This window comes from Somniosus microcephalus, chromosome 18 (genome assembly GCF_052327205.1).
Source record: "Somniosus microcephalus isolate GS21.2 chromosome 18, FLI_Smic_1.0, whole genome shotgun sequence".
In the NCBI taxonomy this organism is placed as follows: domain Eukaryota; kingdom Metazoa; phylum Chordata; class Chondrichthyes; order Squaliformes; family Somniosidae; genus Somniosus; species Somniosus microcephalus.
Genome location: NC_141004.1, coordinates 36,452,460 through 36,477,707, shown reverse-complemented (window position 1 = coordinate 36,477,707; position 25,248 = coordinate 36,452,460). Strand labels below are relative to the sequence as shown.

Sequence of the window (25,248 nt, the reverse complement as noted above, 5' to 3'; positions counted from 1 at the left end):
CCAGTTTGTTCTGTGTATTAGTTCCACTCCAGAGGGGAGCTTACCGAGGGTGAGATGGAGCATTGCAGCAAGGAAGATCGAGAAGAGCATTGGTGCGATAATGCAGCCTTGCTTGACCCCGGTCCATACATGAATTGGGTCTGTGGTGGAAACGTTGGTCAGGATCACGGCTTGCTTGTAGTCGTGAAGCAGGCGGAGGATGGTGACAAACTTTTAAGGGCAGCAAAATTTGATGAGGACACTCCATAATCCCTCACGGTTGACAGTGTCGAAGGCCTTTGTGAGATCAAAGAAGGCCATGTACTGTTGGTGCTGTTCCCTGCATTTCTCTTGTAATTGACACGCGGTGAAGATCATGTCCATTGTGCCACGTAGTGGGCGGAATCCGCATGGCGACTCTGGGAGGAGCTCTTCGGCCACTGGGAGAAGGCGATTGAGGAGGATTCTTGCGATGACTCTTACACTAAACATCAGTAAGACAAAGGTCCTCTACCAACCTGCCCCCGCCACACAGTACTGCCCCCTCAAATTATCAAAATCCACGACAAGGCCTTGGACAACATGGACCACTTTCCATACCTTGGGAGCCTACTGTCAACAAGGGCAGACGTCGATGATGAAGTCCAACACCGCCTTCAGTGTACCAGTGCAGCCTTTGGTCACCGGAGGAAGAGAGTGTTTGAAGACCAGGACCTCAAACCCAGCACTAAGCTCATGGTCTACAGAGCAGCAGTGATACCCACCCTGCTGTATGCCTCAGGGACATGGACCATGTACAGCAGGCACCTCAAAGCACTGGAGAGGTACCACCAACACTGCCTCCGCAAGATCCTACAAATCCATTGGCAGGATAGGCGCACCAACGTCAGTGTTCTCGCTCAGGCCAACATCCCCAGCATCGAAGCTTTGACCACGCTCGATCAGCTCTGATGGACGGTTCACATTGTCCGCATGCCCGATAGGAGACTCCCAAAACAAGAGCTTTATTCGGAGCTCCGGCACGGCAAGAGAGCCCCAGATGGGCAGAGGAAACGCTTCAAGGACACCCTCAAAGCCTCCTTGAAAAAGTGCAACATCCCTACCGACACCTGGGAATCCCTGGCCCAAGACCACACAAAGTGGAGGAGAAGCATCCGGGAAGGCGCCGAACACCTCGAGTCTCTTCGCCGGGAGCAAGCGGAAGCGCACGTCGACCCGAGCACCCCACCCACCCACCCGCCCATTCAACCACCATCTGCCCCACCTGTGACAGAGGCTGTAGGTCCTGCATTGGATTCATCAGTCACCTGAGAACTCATTTTTAATGTGGAAACAGTTCATCCTCAGTGCCGAGGGACTGGCTAAGAGACAGAGCTAATTTTAACATGTGTGTTAAACAATTTATTTTAAATGGGCGAGTGCTTCTGTTAAAAAAAGCAGAGGAATTAGCTTCAAATGTGTTACAGCAATTTCTAGATTTATATTCTCAAATTGCAATGAACTATTAACTTTCTTAAATTAGTGACCAATTAAAAATTCCACCTTCCTGTTCAAATTTCTATCCTCCGCTGTTCTACTTTAGATTTCTGTCTGTCCCACAAGCTGCCCATTTTTGCCAACTGGCATTGGACCTCTGAGTCATTTCCAACTGCCAATTTGCACCAACTGGCAGAGTCCAAAAAAGGGGAGAAAACCTCAACGGCTCAATTTTGTTGCTGCTGCTGAGGTTGCTAAGCAACAGCACGGCCGTTGTATGTTACTTTGCTAAGACGATCCATTCCAAAGCAGTTCACTGCTGCCTGAGATTTTCACCTCACACTAGCAAATGGGTGTTCCAGATGGCACAGTACGCCAAGCCAATCTACAACATATATATAAATAAAAGACATCACCTTATACTAGGCTGGATTCAAGTCCCAAAGATGAATGTCAATTCAGCTTTCAAGATACATCTAAAAATGCTTTTGTAAACACTACTGCTTATTAAAAAAGGAACTGTTTGGAATGAAATGGTATTTCAGCTACATTATTCTCTGAGCAAACCTCCAATTACACTATCTGAACTGCAAGCAGAAGTTTAATTAGACCATATTCGCTGTGGTCCTTGTGATAAATCCAAAAAAACATCTGGTATTCACTTGGCATCTTCCTTGGCAATTTGGCCGAGACTGGGAATTCACTGTGAATATAAACCTTTATTCTATCATTCTATAGTACAGCATGCAAAATAGCATAATTTTAACCTCTTTTCGAAATGCTTACTGTATAGTGTTATGATGAACATTATTCGACACGAGAACTTGAACTAGTTTAGGTTCAAGAGATCTATGGTCCATTTAAGTATCTATGGTGGCATTGTCCTCCAGTATTTGTGGGAAAAATGCTCTCCCAACCCAGAGCAGAAACTGCCTGTATTTTTGGGGGTATGAAAAATATCATCATCTCTCTATATGTAAGAAGGTAGCATCGTAGTTATGTTACTCGACTAGTAATCCAGAGGCCTGGAGCAATGATCCGGGAGACAGGAGCTCAAATCCCACCAAAGCAGCTGGGGAATTTAAATTCAGTTAATTAAATTAAATTACTCTGGAATAAAAAAGCTAGTATAAGTAATGGAATACTGGATTGTCATAAAAACCCATCTGGTGCACTAATTACTGGCCTTATATGTGACTCTTAGCTGCCCTCTGAAATGGCCTAGTAAACCACTCAGTTGTACCAAAACGTTACGAAGAATAAAACTGGACAGGCCACCCGGCATTGACCTAGGCACTGGTCACGGCAAAGGTGCCAGCCCAGTCGACCCTGCAAAGTCCTCCTCACTAACATCTGGGGACTTATGCCAAAATCAAGCAACAGCCTGACATGGTCATACTCTCGGAATCGTACCTTTCAGCCAACGTCCCAGACTCCTCCAGCATCATCTCTGGGTATGTCCTGTCCCACCAGTAGAACAGACCCTCCAGAGGTGGCAGCACAGTGGTACAGTCAGGAGGGAGTGGCTCTGGGAGTCCTCAACATTGAGTCTCCAAACATGGGCAAGGAAACCTCCTGCTGATTACCACCTATAGCCCTCCCTCAGCTGATGAATCAGTACTCCTCCATGTTGGACACCACTTGGAAGAAGTACCGAGGGTGGCAAGGGCACAGAATGTACTCTGGGTGGGAGACTTCAATGTCCATCACCAAGAGTGCCTCAGTGGCACTACTACTGACCGAGCTGGCCGAGTCCTGAATGACTTAGTTGCCAGACTGGACCTAGGCAGGTGTTGAGAACACCAATATGAGGGAAAAACCTACTTGACCTCATCCTCACCAATCTACCCATCGCAGATGGTTTTATCCATGACAGTATTGATAGGAGTGACCACCGCAAAGTCCTTGTGGAGACTGAGGACACCCTCCATCGTGTTGTGTGGCACTTCCACCGTGCTAAAAGGGATAGATTCAGAAGTGGGCATCTCTGAGCATTCTTGAACATTTCTCAGACCATGAACATAACTGGAGATACCACTGTTAGAGCATCTTTCTGCACCTGAAACAAGCCTCAAGGACAGAATTTGACATAAATTGGTATATTTGTGACCCAAACTTGCTCATTAAACAAAAGTCTCAAGTATACCGTCTCAAGAAGAAGCTATAGCTATCAAAATTTTTTTTTTTTAATCCATTCAACAACAGGAACACGAGCATGTTTGATGGCAGGAGGAAAGAACTGAAGAAGGACCTTGCGGTGTACGATGTAAAGAGCGTAGGATTTGGGAAGTCATATTACAGGATGAAAATATTTTCAAAAGAACAGTTATCACACAGTTGTGACTTCCCCTCTAGCATAGCTTAATTTATCCATGATGTGAATAATGAATGAAATAATGTTGGAAATAAGGAACAAAAATGTTTCTTTTGACAGGTGTCTGTCAAAGTAGAAGCAACATCATAAAAGCTTTCTGCATCATTAGCAGGATTTTCAGATAGAATATGGCCCTGAAAATCTTCGGGACGCGACCTTATAATAAAGGATATAATAGCCTTGGAGAAAGCGCAAAGCATATTTACCAGGACGTGAGATGGTGCCTGTCGCCACCTGCCAGTATTTACTGCACTAGATGATGTAGGTCAGTAGAAGGGCATCAAATTTGCATGTGGTAGGCAAACACAAGTGCCACAGCGGGTGCATTTCAGCACTTGCCCACTCTGTGTAGCCACAAAATCCTGCGCTTACCCATGCCTCCCACTTTGACACCCTGTGTAAATGGGTCGATCAAGACATTTTTTCAAATCAGACTGCACCTTTCCTTGGGGATCAGACTGCACTTTTCCTTGGGGATCAGACTGCACTTTTCCTTGGGGATCAGACTGCACTTTTCCTTGGGGATCTAGGCTGTTTTACTGGTCTGGGCACCCAACCGGTAAAACATAACATAGGAAATAGGAGCAGGAGTAGACCATACGGCCCCTCGAGCCAGCTCCTCCGTTCATTAAGATCATGGCTGATCATCTACATCAACTCCACTTTCCTGTCCTATCCCTATATCCCTTGATTCACTTAGTATCCAAAAATCTATTGATCTCAGTCTTGAATATACTCAACGACTGAGCTGCCACAGCCCTCTGGGGTTGAGAATTCCAAAGATTTGCTTCCCTCTGAAGAAATTTCTCATCTTCAGTCCTAAATTGGTGACCCCTTTTCCTGAGGCTATAATCCCTAATTCTAGACTTTACAACAAGGGAAACAGCCTCTTAGCATCTACCCTGTCGAGCCCACTAAGAATTTTATACATTTCAATGAGATCACCTTCTAAATTCTTCTAAATTACAGAGAATATAGGCCCATTCTACTCAATCTCTCCTCATAGGACAACCTCTCATCCTAGGAATCAATCTAGTGAACCTTCATTACACCCCCTCTAAAGCAAATATAGGTAAGGAGACAAAAACTGTACACAGTACTCCAGGTGTGGTCTCACCAAAGCCCTATATAATTGCAACAAGACTTCCTTACTCTTATACGTCAACTCCCTTGCAATAAAGGCTAACATACCATTTGCCTTCCTAATTGATTGCTGTACCTTCAGGTTAACTTTCTGTGATTTGTGTACAAGGACACCCAGGCCCCTCTGAATACTAACATTTACTAGTCTCTCACCTTTTAAAAAATATTCTGCTTTTCTATTCTTCCTAGCAAAGTGGATAATTTCACACTTCCCCACATTATACTCCATTTGCCACCTTCTTGCCCAATCACTTAACCTGTCTATATTCCTTTACAACCTCTTTGCATCCCCCTCACAGCTTACTTTTCCACCTAGCTTTGTATCGTCAGAAAACTTGGATAAATTATGCTCGGTCTCCTCATCAAAGTCATGGATATAGATTGTACATAGCTGAGGTACAAAGCACTGGTCCTTGTGGCACTCCACTAATTGCAACCTGAAAATTACCCGTTTAGTCCTACTCTGTTTTCTGTCCGTTAACCAATTCTCATTCCAGCTGATGTATTACCCCCTAATCTTATACCAACCTCTTGTGTGGCACCTTATCAAATGCCTTTTGAAAATCCAAATATACTACATCCACTGGTTCCCCCTTATCTACCTTGCTAGTTACAACCTCAAAAAACTCCAACAGATTTGTCAAACACAATTTCCCTTTCACAAAACCGTGCTGACTCTGCCTAATCATATTATGATTTCTAAGTGCCCTGTCAACACGTGCGTAATAATAGATATTAGCATTTTCCCTGCTACTGATGTGCGGCTAACTGGCCTATAGTGTCCTGTTTTCTCTCTCCCTCCTTTCTTGAATAGCATGGTTACATTTGCTGCCTTCCAATCCACAAGGGCCATTTTAGAATCATGGGAATTATGGAAGATGAAAACCAATGCATCCACTATCGCTGCAACCATCTCTTTTAAAACCCTAGGATATAAGCCATCAGGTCCAGTACAGCAGACTTCCATCCATCTTGAGGCGAGTATGCTCAATACCATTCAGCGTAAAGGCCTCCAGCATTACACTGGATCCTGACTGAACGAGGAAAGCTCCCAGCATAGGGAGTCCAAACAGAATGCAGACATGTGCTGAATACAAAGATTTACTTCATCTATGAGAAAAACTAACTCCAACATTAGCAAATTAGTCAGTTGTTCTCAACTATGGAATTTGCTTGGTATTTTGCAATTATCCAGCATGAGAATATAATTAAGTGGACCCCTACTCAACTTATTTATATTGTTCAACAATACTATAATTGCTTCTAAAGGACATCGCTACAATACATCAAAGATAATGCACAAGACATTGCTAAATATAATGTTTATTCCACAAGGGAAGATTATCAGGGCCATTTTGAATTCTATTTCATCACATGGGATTAGATTATGCTGGTCTTCAGGGAATAATTTTTCACACTTCCATTCGTATTATTGTGAAAACCAAAAAGCAGTGGTCACAGAAATCACAGAAACCCCACAGTGCAGATAGAGGCCATTTCGGCCCATCGAGCCTGCACCGACACATATCCCACCCGATCCCCGTAACCCCACGTATTTAATCCCCCTAACACTAAGGGTCAATTTATCAAAGCCAATCAACCTAACCCGCACATCTTTGGACTGTGGGAGGAAACCGGAGCACCCGGAGGAAACCCACGCAAACACGGGGAGAATGTGCAAACTCCACACAGACAGTCACCCGAGGCCGGATTCGAACCCGGGTCCCTGGCGCTGTGAGGCAACAGTGCTAACCACTATGCCACCGTGCTGGTCTTGGAGATTACCTCATTCAGAAGCAACAGAGTTGTGAGTGATTTAAAAAAAAATCGTAAGTAGATTAACAGTGAGTCAAAATTAACGAGGAATACTATTTGTGCAATGTTATCTAAAACTGTTGTGGTACAGTTAAAAGTTCAAAATAAATCTACATGGCCAAAGTGGAGGTTTAGTCTGTTACAATGGTCTGTACTTTTATGAACTGTGAAGTACTGTAATTTCATGACCTTAATTAAGCATGCAAAACTTACTGTCTCCTGAGAACATAAAATGGCCCATTTAAATTGGGAACTGTAATTACAGAATTGATAGGAGGGAACAGTTACTTCATTGCAGTCCATCCTTCACTATAATGTGGCTTTCTAAAAAGGTTCAGAGAAAGTCTAATTATTCACTTTCATATAGTTTTCAGAGCACTGCAAAAAGTTAAAAAAATTAGATAGGTTCTGCTTTCAGCTAGAATTTGGATTTCAAACTAAAATACATGATAACTATAAAAAGCAAAAAAACTGCAGATGCTGGAAATCAAACAAAAACAGAAAATGCTGACTGATGCTAACTTGTCTGATCTCTCCACAGATGCGGACTGACCTGCTGAATGTTTCCAGCGTTTCTGTATTTGTTTTATATAGTAAATAGATTTTGTCACATATTTTTGAAGTCATAAACTGGAACCATTTATAAAGTAAAGCAATAGACAGATATCAGTTCTGATGAAAGGTCATCGGCCTGAAACTTTAATGCTGTTTCTCTCTCCACAGATGCTGCCTGACTTGGAGTATTTCCAGGTTTTTCTGTTTTTATTTAACACAGATATTGACCCTTGTTAAATCCAACCAGCTCCAAACTTTTGCTCTTCATGAAAATTCAGAAATGCAGCTCCTCACACATTAATATTCATTGCTGGGCTTCTGAAGGAGAACATTTATTTATTAATATTGACTGTTCCTCAAAATGAAGTTATGTTCTGATGTATCAATTTGTACTCATTTTTAAAATTCAAGAGACCATTGCTGACATAAGAGGAAATAATTATTGTTAAAAGGTCAACTATTAAAGGGATTAAAGTTCATCAATGCACAAAACTGAAGCTCGAAAACAACCAATATTTACAATCCGTAGATTAGATGGAAAAAACACATACTTAGCAAAAATGTAGCTCAATCAGAGAAGGATTTTAGTTTCATAGGAGTACACAAGGCAAAATAAAACCATTTCATACATTAGGTATGCACAAATGCTCTTTTTAAATGGTTCAATCCTTAATAAATCAATTAGTGGTGAAAGAATTTTGTGGGAGTGATAGCAAAGACGTAGGCCATTACAGCACACGTCATTCAGGGTCAAGTAGCCAAGCAGATGTAGTGTTAAAGTCAGACAGGGCAAAGAGGCCTGCCAGGGTAGAGCCGAGTGCTTTAGGATCTTGGCATGCACTATTACTTGGAGGAGAAGGAAAAGGAGATTAAGGATGACAGGGCAGAGATGCTGAATAGGCCAGGCCTGGTCTGGCAAGAAAAATAATTGTTAAAAAGAGAACAAGCAGTGCCAAAAGTAAAAGTAAAGAAAAAAGCATAGCATTAAAAAATGGCTGCCTCATGTTGTTGTGGAGTTCAAATAGGTTTGTGGGGTCATGTGACTAGTAGGGACAAGAAGTCTTGCATCGAATAGCGTTGGAGCAGGCTTGATGGACCCGGTTATTTTCCTGCTCCTCCATTTCATATGTTCGTATAACCAATCAACAATGAGACAGGCTCATTAAGATTTCTTCTGTTGTGATTTGTTGCAGTTTTATAGATATGGAATTTAAGATGATCAAAATTAAAATGTGACACATGAAGTGTAACAGATACAGATGGCTGCTACAAAAGAAAAGGGGACAAAAGATGTATACATATGCTTTGGCTAACTCCAGCTTCTCTATCCCATCATACCAGCATTTATACTGTAGTGATAGTCCCACAGGCTTATTATCACTAACCAGCACGTACCAATGGACTGAAGTGAAGCGAGAATCAAATGAACCCAGAGGTATATAAAAACAAATCCACACAAAGCATCTTCTTCTGATTTTGAGTTCCTCTCAGGCCTTATACCCAATGCAACTGAGGGAGTGGATGACCTGCACAGGCCTCTGTCAATTCACTCTGAATCAGCAAGTCACCCCTGGAGCATACCACTACGACTACTTTGTATGACTGATGTAGAGCAACAACCATAATTTTACATTTAGTTGGTTAAGCCAGATAATGGCGTCAGGAGTAGCGGAATGTTTGTGACTCAGGCATTGAGTCGTTGTCTGTTCTAGGTGACCACAGTCGCACACTGGAGAGTTTTTAATTCTCCATTTGTGCATTTAGTATCCCCATCTGCCATGGTTTGCGTGGATGCGGTTTAGGGTTGCCCATCGGCTTTGCGAAAGATGGATGCCAGGGATCTTCCATATTGGGTCATTCACGAGGTGTTTGTTTGTGACTCCCAAAACAAAAGCTCTACTCGGAGCTCCAACACGGCAAGAGAGCACCAGGTGGGCAGAGGAAATGCTTCAAGGACACCCTCAAAGCCTCCTTGAAAAAGTGTAACATCCCCACCGACACCTGGGAATCTCTGGCCCAAGACCGCACAAAGTGGAGGAGAAGCATCCGGGAAGACGCCGCACACCTCGAGTCTCTTCGCCGGGAGCAAGCGGAAGCCAAGCGCAAACAGCAGAAGGAGCACACGTCAATCCAAGCACCCCACCCACCCACCCCTTCAACCACCGTCTGCCCCACCTGTGACAGAGACTGTGGGCTGGATTTTCTCAATGGGGGCGCGTTGGGGGTGGGACTGCTGGTTGTCAGGTTTCAGTCCTGCCCCCAACGACATCCAGCCAACCCATGCTATTTTCCATTGATTGACCTAGTTAAGCCCCATGCCGGCCAATTAAGAGAAAGCCGGTGACAGAGGACGTCAGCGTATGACGTTTCACGTCAAGAATTTTTGACAGATGATTGTCAGCGTTTGACAGCTGTGAGGCTGCCAAACACTGACAATCTCTGTTCTAAGGTGAGCCCTTGCACAAAGACTCACCAAAACCTAATTCCTCAGCAGAAATCAGATGGCTGCTGCATCTGAGAATGCAGCAGCCATTCAGTCATCTCTGCCGTTGAGATGAGGCACCTCCAGGTCCCCAAGGGTTGAAGCCTGCAGGAAGAAGCAAAAGGTAAGTAAACTTTTTCTAACACTTTACACTCACCTCTCATACTTACCTCTCCATGCTTGCACCCATCACTGACCTCTACAGCGGACTTTCGATCCCCCTCACCCCCGCAGACCCACTGCTCGCCTCGCTGACCCTGGCGAGGTTCACAGCCGTCGGGAAGCCCGCACTTGCAGGGGTAAAATGGGGATAAGCCTTTTAACTGCCTGTTAACTACCTGTTAACAGGCAGTTAACTGGCTATAATCCCCTTCCCGCCTCGAGAAGACGGGTCCCTGCGCGAGTCGGGGACCCGCCTCCCGGGAAGATGGCACGGAGGCGGGTTGGGAGCGGAGTCAATACCCACTCCTAGTTTCTGCCATTTTCCCGGCAGTCCCGCCTCCATACGGCTGGGAAAACTCCCCCCTGTAGGTCCCACATTGGACTCATCAGTCACCTGAGAACTCATTTTTAGTGTGAAAGCAAGTCATCCTCGGTTCCGAGGGACTGCCTAAGAGAGACAGAGGATGGGCAGACATTCGTTTTCCATGATTTCCCAGAGGATTGTGGCATCGCGGTGAATGGATGTGGGGGGGGGGGCGGGCAATGTGCAACAGCACGGGAAGCCAGGGTGTTGGGGTGACTTGAGGGTTCCAGTGATACACCACATTGCAGTGTTCAGTTGGACATCAACAAGTCGAGTGTGGCTACTTCTGGTCCATACCGGCACGCAGTAGTTGGCTACAGAGTACACAAGAGCCATCGCTGATGTCCATAGCACTGATGCTCCCCAGCTTGTGTTTACTAATTTCTGGACCTGGTTGACCCTTGTCTTCATCTTGGCGGCTACCTTCTCAGATGGTTGTGGAAGGTTAGCGTGCAGTCCAGCTTCACCCCGAGATAGGTCAGAGTGGGGTCCTGTCGCACAGTGTTGCCGCAGAAGGTCACTTTCAGGGTGCACTTAGCTTTCCTGTTATCAAGATGGAATGCAGTGACTGTTGTTTTGTGGGGGTTTTGCTTGAGCCTCCATTTCTGGAAATATTCCTCCAAGCATTTTAAATCAATAGAGACCGAGTAAAAATAGTCCATGGGTGACATACCCTCTAAATTCCCCATCTACCCCGTTGAAAGTTCCTAGCGTTGACTTGCTCTCTCGCCACAATAACTCAGCTAAGATCAGAACTCGGAAGCTAGGAGAAAACTGAAACCATATAATCTTGTACTTTTTAATAAGTATTATTGCTGCTACAGTTTACTACTATAACACAGCTCCTGTATGCAATTAAAAGTTCTATTGTAAAACCAAGTCTGGTATAAAGACATTCTATGCTGACAGTGTTAGTAAAGCAGATGTTTAATTGTTTCAAATTACTTGCTGAACATTTAATGTTGTTTTGAATGTCTCAGGGGATGCAACCAAAGTTTAAAGAGACTGAAAATAGCAGGATTGACAACTCCGAGAGAAATAAAAAATAGAATGCAAGGTTCATGTGCAAAATACACTCTAAACTAGTAGAATGTCTGGTGAGTATCAATAAAAATCTGAATTATTCTCTTAAGAAATGTTAATTGATCTCTTTCTGCTACATTTTTAGGTTTCCCTAGCAAAAGTAGGAGTAAAAAAATATGAAATATTTGAAATGTTTACAAAGCAAGACTGCTTGCTGGCAACAAATGAATTTCTGTCATGGAAACTACCTGATCCGATCAGATGCTTTTTGCTTCTTTACATTAAATCAACTAGAACAAGACGACAGACCAATAAACTGCACAAAATAAATAAAAATGCCAAATTTTAAACAATAGCCCGGATTTTGATGTGCAAAACACGAAACTTGCAATCTGTCAAGTTTCAGCTTGACAGATCGTCCGCACGCGCAGGAAATGGACATTCACTGGTGGAGAGTTGGGCTATTTGTCCAACTACTGCCCAGCGAATGCCCACAAAACTCTTATGCCTAGTAAATGCAGGCGTAGGGCTGCCTTTTACCAGTGTAAGGGTTTAAATAATTTTTTAAAATCATTTAAACATTCAAAAACCTTTAAAATGAGGTTTTTTGGCCCCTTTAAAAAAGTTTACATTTATTTTTCAATAAACATTTAAAACAAAAATTTAATTTGATGAAATTGTATTTTAATTAATTTTAAACATATGGGGAATTATTTTTATTTAGGTTGTGTGAAAGTGTGTCTTTCCTATTAAGCTTATTTTTATGTCATTCCTATTATGCTTATGGGGATTCAGTACGTAAATGGAATTCCTGTAAGCATAATGGGAATCCCCCTTATTGATTGGTTGGGCTGGCCCATGTGATCCCAGAAACGCTTGCGAACCGCGTGCGCCCCTGGGATACGTAGGCCTTTATGCAGGCGTACGCCCGCAGGCCCAGGACCGCAAGAATCCGAAGCTCCTGAGCTACCAGGTAGATTGCCCGCGGGAAGCCTCCTACCGCAATTTCAAGTCCATTATGTCTACTCACCTTAGCCTGAATAAAATGTATTCCTACAGGCAAACTTAAAGCCTATGTTAACAATGATAGCTTGGCAGAAGTGTAAACATAGTTACCACCCTAGTGTTGAATCCTGGCATTGGATAAAACTATCCAGACTCACCATCAATTCTACTGATGAGTTCTTCAAGTGCTTTGACTTTCTTCTGAATCCCTGGCTGCGCAAATGTGTAATTGTCCTTTAAGGAAACAAAAAATACAAATTGCTTAAATACTGTAATGCTGCAGCAGTTAATCATTATTAACTGCAATATTCAGCTCACTTGGATTTGCATGTACCTCCACTGTGCATAAGTCTGTGGACTGCAGTTACTATTATATACCTTTTGGTTCACTAATGTCCTTCAGGGATGGGAACCTGCCACCCCTGCGTGGCCTACACGTGACTCCAGTTCACACAAAGTGGTTGATTCTTAACGCCACCTGAAGTGGCTGAGTTTCAGCTCATGAAGGCAGTCAACCACCACAATCTTAGAGCAATTAGGGATGGACAATAAATGTGAACTTGCCAACATCGACCACATCCCAGGAAATAAATAAAATAAAAATCATAAGCAGCCCAGTTATCATTTAATTTACACCATATATGCTCACAGCACTAGGGAAAGCCAACAAGAAATATACACAAATTTTAAAAGTACCAGTTATATATGCAATCAAATAAATTCAGAGTTTGAGGATATAGCTAAACCTTGGAATTCTGCTGGGGGGTGAGCAGAATTCCCATTTTGTTAAGTATGGGAACAAATCTCCCCTGGTTTGACTCATGAGGAAAAAGGATGTTTCAATCCTTTTCCTTCTCACTTTGGGAAACCGGAGGAATTTAACACTCCAATTATTTGGGCGAGCAAGGGACGTCAGACAGTATGTGGTACTATTTATAACAGAGAAAGGGGGCACTAAAATTACAAAGAATTTTACTGAATATTACAAACTTGTTCTTTCACAGTTAAAGGGCCCCGGCAGGATACAGTGGGACTAATAAGGATTTTCTCCTTAAGAAACTGACACAATGAAATAATGGAGGGAGGAAAAGAATGGAGGAAAGAAACCCACAGAGGAGTCTTGAGCATAGACAAGAGAATATGTCGAACTTCTGCACAAAAGTTTGTTGCAGGATCATGTCATTTTTTCCTCAGTTTATGAATGATCTTTTCCCGCATGGAAACACCCAGTGCACACTGTACAGGGACTTAGAAGACTGTTAGTTAACTGGCTCATCAGTGTCGAACATACCGAATGTTTGGGAAAAAAAGTACATCCTAAGCAATTAAATAAAGTACTTTAATAATACAACTACAACATATGTCTATTATATCTATAATAACTGTCCAATACAGAATGTAGGGACCATTTTTAAAAGCATTCTTTCAATAAGTAGTTTATTTTGTAAATCAAACCTATTGTATTTTATAATACTTCAAAATGTTGTCCTCTTAGACCTTGAGGCGTTACTTGTGGCAGCAGCCATTTTTCCAGCTAGCTCTGTAACCTTTACTTGAGTAATCCAAGGACTTAATTACTGCAATAAATTACATAAAAGCAGTTGGAAAAACCAGCCACAGACAAGTTATGTTGCATACTAGCCATAAACAAAATGTTACTACTATCAATGCAGTAACAATACAAAACAGAAATTGTAGAACTTCCTGCTCAAAATGCTGCAATAAAGATTTAGCAAACTAAAGCAACAATCATGCCTTTAAAGAGAAACTTCAAGTTACCAAAATGTTGTCTAAAGCTGCAACTCATTATATGAGGAAATGTACTGTTTATAAATTCTCACTTCTAATAAGGTGTGACATTAAAGATATTTGCCATGGAGAAAATAAGTAGCTAGACATGTTCTTATACTCCAAACAAAAGTGTATCACTCACTCCTTTCCTCCTTCTGGAGAATTTAGTAAAATACAAATTTGATTTGCAAATGAATGTACTGATGTGATTTTGCTGGCTTATTTTAAACATCTGTAAAGTCAAAATTATATCAAACTCTCCAAAAAAAGAAAGGACCCTTCAACTATTCTCACTGCACAAGTAACCTGATTCTTAGCATTAATGTGGTGCAATGCAGTGTCTAGCAGTGCAAGTAAATCTTGCTGGTTAAGCCAATGATGCTGGAGATGACTAATTCAGGAACTGATTTTAGTAACTGGTCAAAAAATTCAGCAAATAATATTAACTAGAAGGTTACCTTAACTACTGTTATATGAGAATATATTTATACAGAAAGGACTATAATTGTGATGTTTGTACAATTAGATCAAATAGCTGAACAGTGTGTTGTGGCTTTGTTGGATTGCAATTTAACAGAATGCTTTTAATGTTTTATACATTAATTTTAAATGGAGGACAATATACTGTAATATTTCATAGAACTGATTCTAAAAGTGTGTACTTTTCATAATTCATAAGATGTACATGCAACCAGAGGTCGTTCTCAGATAAAGTAAATCCAGTAATGCACTACTCATATATCCCAAACTTTTACAGGGCCCATATGCACAATGATGGAATTCATCGTTAATGCGTATGAAATAAAGCTTCCATGTTTTTACTGGAGTTTGGTGTTGTGGTGATTTTTTTTTTTAAATATAAACTTTATGAACAAGCTGATTAGGATTTAATTCAGAAGCTACAATGTCAGAAAAAACCACACCGGGGGGGCTGAGTGTGAGAGAAAAACAATGTGAAACACTCGATGGTAATATGAAGCATAGGAACAAATTAAAATTTGTTCAAATGTAAAGACTAGTGTTACTGCCAAATAAATTTCAATTTTCAGAAAAAAATTCTTTAACCAGGAGCACTTAAATAGAGGGCAGTTCATAAAGGGACTTTGGTCACATGTCCTGTACCACTGGTCTTCAACAATCCAACAAAATAAGCAATTAAACGAAAGGGTCAGAGATTTGGATAGAAATAAGAAAGAAATACTTGCACTTATATGGTGCTCATCAGTATCATATAGCACTAGCAATGTCTGACAAATAATATTTCTGACAAATAGTAACTTGAGCTAACTGACTAGTGTTCTGGTTTTGGGTCTTCCTTTACCCATATGAAGTGAGAGACAGTATAAAACTAAAAGAAAGGGCTTATACAAATGCAAAGAAATATCTCTTCCAGTCCACGGGATCGCTAAAGAACAGCAAAGGGATACTAAAAAAGCAGTAAGAGCTGCAAAAAAGTGAATACGTGAAAAAACGTGTGAGGGATTTCAAGGACAACACTAAATATACTTGTAAAATCCTTAAGAGAAAGAAGGTGGCTAACAGTAACGTGGGCCCCTTAAACAAAGACATAGTTGATGGTGTTGTTGAAAATCAGGAAATGGCAGACTTGCTAAATACTTACTTTGTATCGGTCTTCACAGTGGAGAATGAGGATAAAGAAACCAGAGATACAAGGAAAAGTAAAAATAAATCAAGGGGAAGAACTTAACAGATTTAATACAAGTAAAAAAACAGTAATTGAGAAAATAATGGGAGAGAGTAAAATTTCAAAATTTGCCGATGATACCAAACTTGGAGGTGTAGCAAACAGTGAGGAGGATACCAATCAACTGCAACAGGACATAGACTAGTAGAATGGGCAGACAAGTGGCAGATGGAATTTAATACAGAGAAGTGTGAGATGATGCATTTTGGCAGAAGGGATAGGGAGAGGCAATATAGACTTAACGGCACAGTTCTAAAGAGTGTGCAGGGACAGAAGGTGGCAGGACATTGAGTACTTCGTAAAGCATATGAGATTTTGGGCTTCATAAATAGAGGTATTGAGTACAAAAGCCGGGAAGTTATGCTGAACCTTTATAAAGCTCTGGTTAGGCCACAACTAGAGTATTGCGTCCAGTTTTGGTCATCACACTTTAGGAAGGATGTGAAGGTCCTTGAGAGGGTGCAGAGGAGATTTACCAGAATGGTTCCAGGGATGAGGGATTTTAGCTAAAAGGTTAGGTTGGAGAAGCTGGGGTTGTTCTCCTTGGAGCAAAGGAGGTTGAGGGGAGATTTGATAGAGGTGTACAAGATTATGACGGGTTTGGATAACGTAGACAGAGAAAGGCTGTTCCAATTAGCTGATGGTACAAGGACTAGGGGACACAGATTTACGGTTTTGGGCAAGAGATACATGGGGGACGTGAGGAAGATTGTTTTTACGCAGCGAGTGGTAATGACCTGGAACTCGCTGCCGATGAGGGTGGTGGAAGTGGAGACGATCAACGACTTCAAAAGGAAATTGGATGGGCACTTAGGGGAAATAAACTTGCAGGGCTATGGGGATAGAGCGAGGCAATGGGACTGACTGGATTGCTCTACAGAGAGCCGGTATGGACTCGATGGGATGAATGGCCTCCTTCTGTGCCATAATGACTCTATAACACTTCCAGTCAGCAACACCAATACACAGAAATTGTTCAGGATATTTGCAATTGCCTGTTACCACCTCTCATTGGAGCCTTTCAATTTTTCTATTACTTCCCTGAAACTCAATTTACTTATAGAAGCCTATCGTATTAATGGCCCGGATTTTGCGGTGGTAATGGCAGCGAAATTGTCTGCGTTCGCCGTCACCACCCGTCTGAAACTGAGCGCACCTGCAGGATTTAGCACATGCGCAGATAAACGTGGAAATCCTAAAGTTGCGGTCAATATTCCCTGCTGCACCACAGGTTGCGCTGTGGAACTCAACAGAGCCGGCTATCAGTTGAAATCACAAATACGGTGAATAAATCCCCTTTTACAATGGAATATTGCTGTTTAAAACCCACTTAAACTTTAAGACTTAAAGAGGTGTAACTGGGTTTTTAATGGCATACTGACGGCTGATCAATCATTCTGGCCCTAAAAAACTAATTTTAGGTTGGTGGACTGCCAAACTTTTCCATTAATATGATTAATTACAAGTATTTAATATATTTTTAAAGTTTGTTTATGATATTTTCAGCTTCTACCTTAACCCTATGTATATGTCCCAATCTTTATTTCACTCTGTAAAATTTATAAAAAATAAATTAAAATCTGTGCATATTACTTCCTGGTTTGCTGTCCGAGAATTCTTCAATGTGATTGGATGTTTAGCCAGCTTGATGACAGTACTGTTGCTGGCCACTTAGGATTCACTTGATTTGGCACCAGATTCAAACAAAAGTCGGGACAGCTGAAATTCACGCCAGAGATCAGTAAATCTTTGTGGGCAGCTTTCCGAGAGGTCCACGGCAAGCGCTGTCGCTTTGTCACTGACCGCAAATTCTGGGCCATTGTTTATATGTTCCCTGCAATCCTAATCTCATTGTCTATTTTTGCCCATCCAGTTTGTAAATTTTTTTTAAAGTCTTTACCCTATCCTTGTACTCCTGTTTGTCTATCACTGACCTGAAAATATGTATTTTTTGTCCTTATTCCTTGCATTGCTTCCTACTGGTTTCTTAACCAGTGGGATACAAACATAAGAGGTACAAACATAAGATCCATTCAAAATACTGTTCGGTGACTTGTTGGGAGAAGGAGGAAATGTAAGTTTTCTTATTTTGGACAGATGAGTTAAGATGGGTCAAATGACTTCATGCACCTTCAATCGACCTATTGAAAACTGCTGAAGATGGCAATAGAACCTCAGTGTCCCAATGACATTGAGGGGAGGAGCAGGTGTCATCTGAGGCCGTCACTAATTTTTATCCAATTATGTCTGTTGCAAAATGTGTTTGTCTGGGTACCAGGTGTAAGGGGACAAAAATGACTTCTGAGAATTAAAAGTTAGAAGAAACTATAACTTCTTAGAATTAAAATTAGTGGAAACTAGAAGCTGACAAGTTTGTCTCCTATCCTTGCTTAGGAATGTAGGATCTAGACAAAACAGAAATTGTAAAGCTAATAAGCTGGTCTTGTGTCCTTGCTCAAGATAAGACAGGAACTGTAAAGCTAATAAGCTGGTCTTTTGTCCTTGCTTAAGATAAGACAGGACATACAGATTCTCAAAGCATGATTCTGTAGACCAATCAATGAGCATAGAAGGGGGGTGCATGCCTCAAGTTAGGGTATAATTGCTGTATGTATTTGATACTCGGTAGAAGAATCCTTTCTCTGGGATGAGGCCGAGATTTTCCCCTTGCATATGCTTGAATAAAGGTCGCAAAACTTATCCAAGGTGTCCGTCTGGTGAATTCGTGGTGCTATAGGGCAAGTGTCGACCCCTTATCTCAGGGGGTCCGCTTGAGAGGAGGGAAGGCTTCTCTTTTACCCCAACAATTGGCATAGTCGGCAGGATACAGACTCCCCGATCCGAACAATGTGGCAGCTGTTGGGGTGAGTACCTTTTAAATACCACTTACAAGTTAGAGCTGATGCATTGTGGACGGAAGGGGAGATAATTTGTATAAAAGAACTAAGTATAGCAAACCACGAACTGACGGGAACTGATGGGAACCGAGGAATAAGCACGATACAGGTTATGAGTAGGTCCTGAAGCGCGGCCAACGAGGCAATACCAGCGAACCGGTATTGGTCATATACGGCCGGCGCAGACAAGAAGGAATACAAGAGTAACCTAGGGTTGACGTAACGACCCCAACGATCTTAAAGAATGGCCAACGGGTATGACTGGGGACTGGAGGGGTCTCTAGTAAAAACGCTAGCGGAAAAGATTCATTGACAAAATGGTTAAAAACGATTGGCCACCGAACGACCCACCGATAAACCAAAGAGAATGGTGGGCTAAGGATACAAAATTAAAGGAAGAAAAGTTCATCATTTTAGTGGCTCATGCATATTATGAGTTGAGTAGACGTACTCAAATTTGGACCAAAAACGGGTGCCAAAATTGTACCCGAGTACTAGTAATTTAAGAAAGGGAATAAGGAAAAAATTAAAGTTTTATCAACACAGATGCCATCAGTTTCTGTCTAAAACAAGTAAAACACAGGATTTGCTGAGTGAAAGGAATCTTAGAAGGAATGCTGGAATCTCAGTTGGTGTTAAAAGTGTGGAAGTTTTCTGTCTTTGAAAGTGTCTGTTGTGTTTGTTTTAGCTCCACCCACTCCTTGGTACAGAGAGCTAAAAGCTGTTTAACACTTTGAAGACTTGTCTTGAATGATGGACAAGCGTGTGTTGTTTTAAGTTTGTTAATTGTTTTACAAAAGATAAGCTTCAGCCTTGAAGTTACAGTTGCCAATGTGCCTGGAAGAAAATGTATTTGAATGTTTACAAGGCATGGATGATTGTTTCTTTGTTAATGTGGCTTCTTTCTTTTCCAAGTGATACTGGTTAGTTTAAAAAAAAATTGAGCTGGATTAAATTGGAGTTATGAGGTTAATTAACCTATTAAAACCAGACTTTCATTGTGGCCATGGTGAAATTCTGGTTGGTGTAAATTTGTGTAGGCCGCATTGAATAAGATAACTCCACGAGAACATCCGATAGTGGAGAGTCCCTCTACAATATTTAATTGACTACGGTACTGGGAGCCCTACAGAATGCGGGACTAAAGGTAAACCCTAGAAAGGTACAGGTAGGGAAGGACGAAGTAACCTACCTAGGATACATAACAACACAAGGGAAGAGACAAATGCCCGAAGACAGAAAGGAGGCTATTAGAACAATGCTGAGGCCAGGAACTGTGAAAGGGGTCAGACAGGTACTAGGGCTATTTAATTATTGCCGGAACTTTATCCCAGAATATGCAGAACTGGCCCAGCCTATACAAGATTTGATCAAAGGGGGGAAAACATCCCAGGAGACGGTGGACTGGGGCCCTGATCAAAAAACAGCGTTTGTAAAGTTAAACAAGCCCTCGTAAGTGCTCCTGCCCTGGGATTACCAGACCAGAATAGGCCATTCCACATCTATAACTACCGCAGTAAGGATCATTACAATGCGGTAGTAACTCAGGTGCATGGGGATAGACAAAGGTTGGTAGCGTACTACTCCACTAAGCAGCAGCCTGTAGCTGCAGGATTGTCCAGATGCGTTGCTGCCCTCGACTGTGCTGCGTGGGCCATCAGAGTTAGTGAACCAACAGTGATGTCAGGACAAATTATTCTACATACCCAGCATACCCTAGTAGAGTTGCTTAACACAGGAAGGCCACATGGGAGGCAATGCTCATACCCCCCAATGGCACAGTAACAATAGTTAAAGACAACGGTAACAATCCCACAGGGTGGATTATAACGGAAGGAGAGGAACATCAGTGTAACATGACAGGAAGCGAAGGGGAAAATAGTCACATTAGTGAAGCCCCGCTCTAGGAAGTGGATACGGATCTATATGTAGATGGGTCCCGGCGATTACATGACCTGAAAGCACAGGCTGGAGATCAGCAAGTAATTAAAGACTTAGAGAACGACACCAAGGAACAGAAAGTCCAAATACCCCAGGTAGGCAATCAGGTAATGGTAAAGATCAACCCAGAGAAACCCGGGTTCTTGCCAAAATGGACCGGCCCCCATCAGGTATTAATGGCAAGTGACACATGCGCATGCGTAGATATAAGGGGCACCAGCAAATGGAAACACTGGGCCCAGTTGAAAAGGCATGGACCCTAATTAACCGGTGACGACCGGGAAATATTATGTTTTACAGGGTCTTATCCCTTATAGGGGGAGCCGCGGGAGAAGCTGTGCAGGTCGGCCTAAAGAACCAACAAGGCCTGTATTACAGAAACTTGAGCGACGTTAGCAGTGATCAGGAGCAAAAGGGGGATTGGTAATAAAGAAAACCAAGGATAAAATACACTTTGGGGTACGTCAACAAATAATTACGGTGTTCCTAAACCTAACGGATATAACCATTCCCAGCTTTTGTGGAAAGGAAACCATAAGCCTGTACAATAACTTGACCCTGCAAACTCTTGAAGGCCCTGAATCAAGAACCATGACACTTAATGTGAAAAGAACAGGTAGAAAAGGGGACCGGGGGAAGAGAGGGATACTAGAAATGGCAGGCGTGGGATACGCGACAGGGGTTGCGACGGTGAACACTATAGACCTGCACACCACAGACGATCGGGTTGGTGCCCTAACCCGAATCTTACAAGAATTGTTGGGTAGGGAAGGGGATAATCAAAGACTGCAGGGCACAGCTAGGTGATGGCGTGGAGGGAGAATTGCTACAAGTAGCCCACACGTTACGGGACCACGCCAGACTATAAATTTGATAAACAAAGCAGGGGAAGACGTGAGCCGGCAACTTCAGTTGGAAATAGTTTGCGCAGGGTACGGAGCATGGATACTTAGTGAAGTACAACGTAACCTAGAGCAACTCCAAAATGGAGAAGTGCCGGATTGGATACCGAATGATGTATTTACCAATTGGACCTTAGATAAAAACATGACTCATACGTGTGAGGTACAGAGGAATAGTCATGCTTGAACACGAAAAGCTAGATGCATAACTGGACATTTAAATAATAGGATTTGTACTAGCAATACTGCAGTATGATGTAACAAAAGGAGACCCCTTATGCCAAACAAATATAGGGGAGATAAGGAATCAAACTCGCTTGCGCTACCATGACTTGTCCAGACATGTGATTAAAGAGAACAGTACGAGGGGTATTAACATAGATGATTGTTATAGAAATAACCAAGTTGTTTTATGCCAAGATCCACCAAGAATGACTGTGGTTATGGCCGAATGGAAGGGTGCACATTGAGTATCACGCCAATGACACGGGATTCTGAGACAACCGCCGCCCTGCGAGGGAATGGAGAATGGTGTGTGAGCACCAAGGCACCCAATATGACAGTTACGAATAAGGGAGGGACCACCTCCTGTACCATCACGGATACTGACTTCTGCTTTACCCCACAAGACGACACACATATAAACGGGTATATCATATATCCTGAACTAAAAGAAGAAACTATTAATGGGACAGTGACGGACACTATCCGAGAAGAGTATACAAAGGCAATAAGGCCACAAGGAAAACTGATACCCGAACTGAACGAAGAACAGACCCAACTGGAGCATGACATTCAGAAGCAGAGACAAAAGTATGTTATTTTGATGGAAGAAATAGATAAGCTACAAAAGGACACTGAAGAAATGTTGGCTAGTCGGCCTTGGTATACTAAGTTTTGGAATGCTGGACTCAATGTGCAAATACACCCCTGGATAAGGATAATATCACATGTATTGGTTGTCGTACAAGGCGTTGTATTGGTGATCTTGTTGTTGTTATCCTATCAAAAATGTAGCAGGAATAAGAGACAAGCCATAGCGAGAACGATAAGTAAAAAACTGGATAAGGCAAATTTTAAAAGTCCGGCAGAAAGGACTTATCTTATACTAGCTGAAGTGCCCGGCGGTGCCGAGGCTTTTTCGAGGGCATGTTGTTGTTGGAAGAGAGAGAGAGCGTGACTGGGGGGGAAGAGAGAGAGAGACTGGGGGGAAGAGAGGGAGGGGGAGGGGAGGGGGAGGGGGGGAGGGAGGGAGGGAGGGGAGGGGAGGGGAGGGAGGGCGGGGGGAGGGGAAGGGAGGGGAGGGGAAGGAAGGGAGGGCGGGGGGGAAGGGGAGGGAGGGCGGCCCCCCCCCCCCCCAAGGTGAAGACCGCCGATTGCGGCTGTGCGAGACGGCCGGCGGGCCCGGTTGCCAGGGTAACTGTTGACGCTCAGCAAGCCCCGCCCCCCGGCCGAGCCAGAGAGAGACACCGCGTCTCAGCTCCTGCTGCGCGCGCACCCTTTAGTAAGGTAGCGGCGCTGGGCTGAGGCCAGCCCCTGCAGCCTTCGAGTGGGGCCGGGAGGTGCCTAGCTCGGGCGTGGGTGCGGAGGAGAAGCCGAGGCTTCGAGGCCTACCTGGAAAAACGGGGAAAGGTAGGAAAATTAATGAGATTAGATAAGTTAATTCGTTTCTAAATCATTTTTTTTTAAAAAACAATATGTGTTTTAAAAGCAACGTTTTTTTTTAAAAGATGCAGAAAGCGGGAAAAAGGAAAAGAAAAGTTTGGAATCAAGATGGCGGCAACTCACCTCGGTACAGAACGATAAGGCCCGCCCACACACGCACCGATTGGCCCGGCCGCACGCGGCAGCAAGCCGCCGTACGATTGGTCGACCGCGAGGTCACTCTGTCGCTAATGAGCGGATAATGAGATGCTAATGAGCGGAATGTTGAAGGTTTTTGGGATACCGCGGGCGCGATTTTAGCCCGGCCGAAACGTAAATACGCTTAAAACCGTCTCGGAAGCGTAAGCTTTCTTTGGAGGTAACGCGCGCGTAGGTACGCTCTGTAACTTTCGAGCGCATAGCCCGCCAGACGCACAGGCGATGACAGACAGAAAGACAGAATGACAGATAGACAGAATGACAGATCGACCGATTTATATATATATATAGATAGATAGATCGATAGATAGATAGATAGATAACCTCGATGGGAAAGTCAACAGGCAGATCCTGCAGTTTGGGAAGTAGCTACCCAAGCGGAGGAACAAACCTGGGGCTCACCCACGAGAAAGTAATAGGGAAATGGCCTGGCTTGGGCATATAGCCAAGGGCCATAAGGGGGGATTGTAAGGGGACAAAAATGACTACTTAGAATTAAAAGTTAGAAGAAACTATAACTTCTTAGAATTAAAATTAGTGGAAACTAGAAGCTGATAAGTTTGTCTCCTATCCTTGCTTAGGAATGTAGGACCTAGACCAAACAGGAACTGTAAAGCTAATAAGCTGGTCTTTTGTCCTTGTTTAAGACAGGACATACAGATTCTCAAAGCATGATTCTGTAGACCTATCAATGAGCGTAGAAGGGGGGTGCACGCCTCAAGTTAGTGTATAATTGCTTTACGTCTTTGATACTCGGTGGAAGAATCCTTTCTCTGGGATGAGACCAAGATTATCCCCTTGCATATGCTTGAATAAAGATCGTGAAACTTATCCAAGGTGTCCGTCTGGTGAATTTGTGGTTGCTATAGGGCAAGTGTCGACCCCTCATCTCAGGGGGTCTGCTTGAGAGGAGGGAAGACTTCTCTTTTACCCCAACACAGGTGAGGGCAGGATCAGGCTCAAATGCAAAGCTTCCAGCTGGCAAACAGCCTTGAACACCAACTCTCTCAGCTCAGGCGCAAATGGCAACTGGGGTGAAGTACTGAAGCGGTGCTGATGCCAGTGGAACCTTAGCCAGCAAGGGTCAGCGACAGGAGTGGCGGGGAGAAAAGTGGATTCAAAAAAAAGTTACAAATCAACCAACTTTTCATTTTGAATATCAACTTTACCTGTATGCCATCCAACAGCTTGCTCATACACCAGAAACTATCAGCTTCAATACTCCGCTGCACTGCTTCAGACAGGTTTGTTACATCAAAATTTTCCACATCTTCTTCTGCAATGATAAAAAGAAAAAGAAAATTAACTTCCTCCTGCTCGATCTATATTTTGTTTTCGATAAAGAAATCTCCTGATTAGCAGAAGTTACTGTAAGGAAATTAATGGGTTCATATCAGTGTGGCACTCTTACAAAATAAATTTAAGTACACTTGTAATTCAGTGGAAACCTTAATAAAATACAAATAAAGTTGTACACCACGTGAAAGTGAAACTAGCAGACAGCTTTGTAATAACTAGGACTCTGTTCAGAATAAATCCATTATATAAAAGCAGCAACATCTGAATTCGTTCAGCATGCCCTTGCTCTCAATCAATTTATAAACCAAACCAAAAAAGGCTACATGTACATCACTATATAGTTTTGATCTGTTGTGAAAATAGATGTACACACTATATCTGAATACTGAAATTTCTTGCACTGACTGATCACGGTTGGATACCATTTGGAAGATATTGCAGTCTACTCTGGCCTGAATCAGCTGTTCTTTTG

The 25,248-nt window shown here is 42.8% G+C and overlaps 1 protein-coding gene and 1 pseudogene across 4 annotated transcripts in view; one reads left to right on the top strand and one right to left on the bottom strand.

Annotated features, from left to right (window-relative positions):
• The window catches only part of LOC147105210 (TBC1 domain family member 22B-like), a 382,991-nt gene that overhangs the window by 115,633 nt on the left and 242,110 nt on the right, over window positions 1-25,248 (bottom strand). For all 4 annotated transcript variants that reach the window (XM_086011343.1, XM_086011340.1, XM_086011341.1 and 1 more), the window contains 2 exons: window positions 24,647-24,753; window positions 12,537-12,612 (listed from right to left, as the gene is read on the bottom strand). In XM_086011343.1, coding sequence (XP_085867469.1) covers window positions 12,537-12,612; window positions 24,647-24,753 — 183 coding nt within the window. The remainder of the gene's footprint in view (window positions 1-12,536; window positions 12,613-24,646; window positions 24,754-25,248) is intronic.
• On the top strand, window positions 22,015-22,631 carry LOC147105211 (uncharacterized; annotated as a pseudogene).